The sequence below is a fragment of the Bactrocera dorsalis genome, chromosome 5 (genome assembly GCF_023373825.1).
Source record: "Bactrocera dorsalis isolate Fly_Bdor chromosome 5, ASM2337382v1, whole genome shotgun sequence".
In the NCBI taxonomy this organism is placed as follows: domain Eukaryota; kingdom Metazoa; phylum Arthropoda; class Insecta; order Diptera; family Tephritidae; genus Bactrocera; species Bactrocera dorsalis.
The window spans coordinates 4,250,212-4,254,730 of NC_064307.1; the positions used below are offsets into that span (position 1 = coordinate 4,250,212).

The 4,519-nt window shown below is 36.5% G+C and overlaps 1 protein-coding gene across 3 annotated transcripts; it reads left to right on the forward strand.

The window, feature by feature from the left end:
• The first annotated feature begins 761 nt into the window (after window positions 1-761).
• Window positions 762-4,305, forward strand: LOC105232633 (nucleolar protein dao-5). 3 transcript variants are annotated; one of them, XM_011214396.3, is made up of 5 exons: window positions 762-970; window positions 1,036-1,416; window positions 1,472-2,551; window positions 2,781-2,948; window positions 3,940-4,305. In XM_011214396.3, the coding sequence occupies exons 1-5, from the start codon at window positions 872-874 to the stop codon at window positions 4,090-4,092; spliced, it is 1,881 nt and encodes a 626-aa protein (XP_011212698.2). In that variant the 5' UTR covers window positions 762-871; the 3' UTR covers window positions 4,093-4,305. The 3 variants fall into 3 exon arrangements, with proteins under 3 accessions (XP_011212698.2, XP_049313219.1, XP_011212697.2); XM_049457262.1 differs by lacking the exon at window positions 2,781-2,948 and adding an exon at window positions 3,382-3,574 and having other exon boundaries at window positions 763-970; window positions 3,605-4,305; XM_011214395.4 differs by lacking the exon at window positions 2,781-2,948 and having other exon boundaries at window positions 763-970; window positions 3,382-4,305.
• The last annotated feature ends 214 nt before the right edge of the window (window positions 4,306-4,519 follow it).

Genomic DNA, 4,519 nt, shown 5'->3' on the forward strand with positions numbered 1-4,519 from the left:
TATGGAATGACTTTGTATATAAAAAAAACGGGATTTGTGCAAAGGCCTCTCTATATTAGATTAATTGTGCTTTGTCAATAGTAGTAAATTTTACTTTCATATGTCTACGTTTAAAGGAAATTTTGGGTGAACAGAAAAATTGTATACGTTCTTTGCGGTTATACAAACAATTGCACATTAGACGAAAAATTTCAATGTGGAACATTCATTATGATTTGTTAAAGACATGCTGAAAAAAATCAGACACCTTAACGTCCCGCATTAAACCCCTTTCGTGTCTTATGTAGTTGTTACAGGTGTCACTTTAATTTGAGCGCTAACGATTCTAAATGGCAGAAAATATAGGATAGAATATCAAAGTTGGTTGGTATGTGAATGCTATATATTGATTTGAAAATTGAAAGTATATAGCGAAATGTTATTAATGAATATATACATAAAATTATATAAAAATTAGCAATTGTGCTATCCATTCCTATTAAAATTTAACATAATTTTTTTCTCCAGTTCTGGACTTTTCCGAATTAACCTGCATATAAACATATTTTCAATACATGAAACATTTTTTGTTTATAATTTTATTTATTTTGCAGAGAACGGAAATTATGGCAGAGAACGTTTATCTGTGATTGTAGATGTTCTCTGTCATGTGTTTCGTTTTTATAATGTGGCACCACTATGAACCACATTTTTCTGAAATGCATCTCTGCGATTATAATTTTTCTTTCCGATATTTCGATAAACGTTCTTCTGGTATTCTGATATTCTGCCCCTTTGCTATTTCGACTGTGCTAGCACGTGTTGGTTGTAGTTCCACGTTTATTTTCATATAGCTTTTCTATAATTAATTGAAATATAAGTGATTAAAATAATGGCTACAAATGAGCAATTGATATCCGCACTCGTGCTAGAGTATTTAAAGAAAAGAGATAAGAATTTAGCTAAAGTGTTTCAACAGAAAACAAATGCGGTATGTATTTGGTACAGTACTTTTTATCGTAGGACGGTTTTTAAGTAAAGCTGAATTATTTTCAGGGCACTGTCGGTAAAGGTTTTCCAAAGTTGGAGCAAATAATTGAAAGCTATCAACAAAGTAACAAGAAGAAGGTGCCCGTGATCAAATCGATTGCAGGCGACTCGAGTGATGAGGAAAGTTCTTCAGAAGAAGAAACAGCAACACCACAGACTAAAAAATCCAACGTTGCTTTAACCAATGGAAAGGCTGTTGCATCGAAAGGTAAAGCGAAAGAATCCAGCTCCGATGATAGTTCCGAAGAAGAAGCTGCTCCAGTAGTTAAAAAACCAGAATCGAAAGCAAAGAAGGATGAATCTTCAAGTGAAGACAGTTCTGACGACGACGAGAAACCCGCAGTAAAAAATAATGTAAGCAAACCGGTGACACAACAGTCGAAAGAGGTAAAAAAATTGTAATTTGGAATTAGTATGTGATTTTTATGGCTTTACTTTACAGAGTTCTTCTAGTGAAGATAGTTCTGATGACGAACCACAAGTCAAAGCACCTGCCAAACCTGTTGCCACCAATAAAGTGCAACAGAAACAAAAGCAAGAATCAAGCAGTGAAGAATCTGATAGTGAAGAAGAAACTAAACCATCAAAAACACCTGTAGTTAAAAATGTTGCAAAGAAAGATGACACTGAAGACAGTTCGGATGACAGTGATAGTGAAGAAGAAAAGGCTAAACCCGCACAGAAGCCGGTACCTGCAAAAGCTGTTGCCGCACAGAAAAAAGATGACTCTGACAGCTCCTCCGAGGAAAGTGAAGAAGATGGTAAACCCACCAAGGTTGTCCCTGCTAAAGCCAAGGCAGGTGTTAAAGCAGCAAGTTCTTCTGACTCAGATTCGGACAGTGAAGAGGAAAAACCTAAAGTTGCCGCTGCAAAGAAGACCGTAGTTAAAGCTGCGGTTACAAAGAAAGCTGACTCATCTAGTGAGGACAGCTCCGACGAAGATTCCAAACCAGCTGCCAAGAAGGTAGCAGCAAAGAAGGAATCCAGTTCAGAAGACAGCTCCAGTGATGAAGAAACTCCCGCTGTTTTACCGGCTGTAAAAAAGAATGTTGTCCCGGCCAAAACTAAAAAAGATTCAAGTAGTTCCGAAGACAGTTCATCCGATGATGAAGAGCCTCCAGCCAAGAAAGCAGCACCTGCAAAAGCTGCTGCACCAACTAAAAAGAAAGATTCTAGCTCTGACGATTCATCCTCTGATGATGAACCACCAGCAAAAAAAAAAGCTGTAGGGGCTGTTAAGGCTGTCGCTGTAAGCAAAAAAGCTGAATCATCCAGTGATGACAGTGATTCTGATGACAGCGAAGATGAGAAAGCGAAGCCTAAGCCAAAAGTTTTAGCACCAGCAAAGGCACAAAAGAAAGAGGAAAGCAGCTCTGACGATGACGATGACGACGAGGACGAGGACGAAGAAGAGAAGCCCAAACCAAAAGTTGGAGAAAAGCGAAAATTTGATGATTCTGCTGCTGGGAAAAATCAGTCTAACAATAAATATAATAATTTCGTTAAAAGCGGCGAAGGCAAGGTACGTAAAAAAATTTAAATTAATTGAACATAAGTTAGTTAAAGTTACCAACAAAAATGATAACCTTGATTTAAGGAAGGAAAATGTATGTATGTCATTAAGTTCCAAACCTCGGCAGAAAATCTGTTTTTAGAATAGAATATAAAGTATTCAATATTAGCAAAGCTATTTAAATTATATTAAAAAATTGTAGCTGCTTTTTAATACATATCATTTAAAATTTCTAAAGCCACAACCAAAAGGTTTTGCCTCTACACCAAATTTTAATGGTAACGCAAAGTTTAATGATCAAAGAAAATCGAATGGTGAAGTGAGGAAAAATACGCCCTTTAGAAGAGTGCGTGAAGAGGAGGTAGAAATAGACGAACGCGTAAAAGATATGTCATTCGAAGCCAAGGTAAGTGCCTCAAATGGTGTTTATTAAGTGGGTGAAATGTAGGACGAAATTGTTACAATATGTCAATATCGCAGCTGAAAATGGAATTCACAAATTATTAAATTTATGTTTGAGGCACTTACTTACTTGTAACGGATTTATGCCTTAGGCATAATGCTCTTAATGCTTTTTCTAAATATCTACACTTTTCGAATGGTCTTATCACAAACTCTATGAATTTTTCAAAAAATGGAAAACAATGTATTCCATTTTATGAAAACAATTTTCATAAGGTGTTAGTGACAAAGCCGGTTATTATTTCGAACATCTGTTCTACAATAAGTAATTTTGATTTGAAATTTTTCAAAAAAAAATAATTTGTGTTTCCTTTTTCATGTGCTGTTACCCTAACTATTGCCAACCGATTCACAAAACAATTATGTGATCATATTAGAGTGAAGGTGGAGACTTTAATAACAGAAGAGGCGGCGGCGGTGGCTTTGGCGGTCGTGGAGGCGGCAGAGGAGGTAGAGGTGGTGGTGCCGGCGGTGACGGAAATGGCGGCTTCCAAAAGTTTGGAGATAGAAAATCATTTGGTGGCTTTGAAAACGGCGGTGGCGGACGTGGACGTGGTGGTCGAGGCGGCGGTGGTGATCGTGGTCGCGGTGGATTCGGAGGTGGTGACCGTGGTCGCGGTGGATTTGGTGGCGGCGATCGTGGTCGTGGTGGATTTGGTGGCGGTGATCGCGGTCGTGGTGGTTTTGGTGGACGTGGCCGTGGATTTGGGCGCGGAAACTTCGGTGGAGCGAATAAACCCTTTAATAAATCATTCGATTCATCAGGGTCTAACAAAAAGATCACCTTTGATGATTAGACTATGATAACGAGTGCAAAATATTTTAGAAACACACAACATAACAATTTCGTTTACATTTCACCGACTATTTTAAATACGCTTGTGTTATTTGTGTGTTGTGATGATTACGAAAATCTTAATTTTATTGCTTTACAGAGGAATGCATCTGGTTCGTGGGGTGACCGAGCGAACAAAGATTTGAAATATACACGTGGAAAGTCATTTAAACATGAAAAAACCAAGAAGAAGCGTGGAAGTTATCGTGGGGGTCAAATTGACATGGGTGTTAACTCAATTAAATTTGATTAACAATTTTAAAATTCGCTCTATATATAAATTGCATTAGTATCAATCCTAATTAATGTAAAAGATTAAGATATGTAGTTATAGTGTAGTTTAAGTAATCTGAATACATCTGCATTGTATATAATTTTACAATATGTATGTATGTTTCCGATGTGAGAACTAAATATTCTTGAAACAAAAGAAATAAAGTCATAAACATCCTTTTTCACTAATGTGTATGAATGGTATTTATAAAACTAATATTAAATAACAATTGGAGTTTTAAAATTTATAAAGAAGATTTTTAAGGTTCCAAATGCATTCTATACAAATATGAGTGTATATGTGAACTTGGAAGGTAAATAATCGTACATATTTATTTTAGCAAAAAACAAAAGTAGAGATAGGTTTTGTTGTCATGGAGTAATGGATACGCCTAATTTAGTCGACT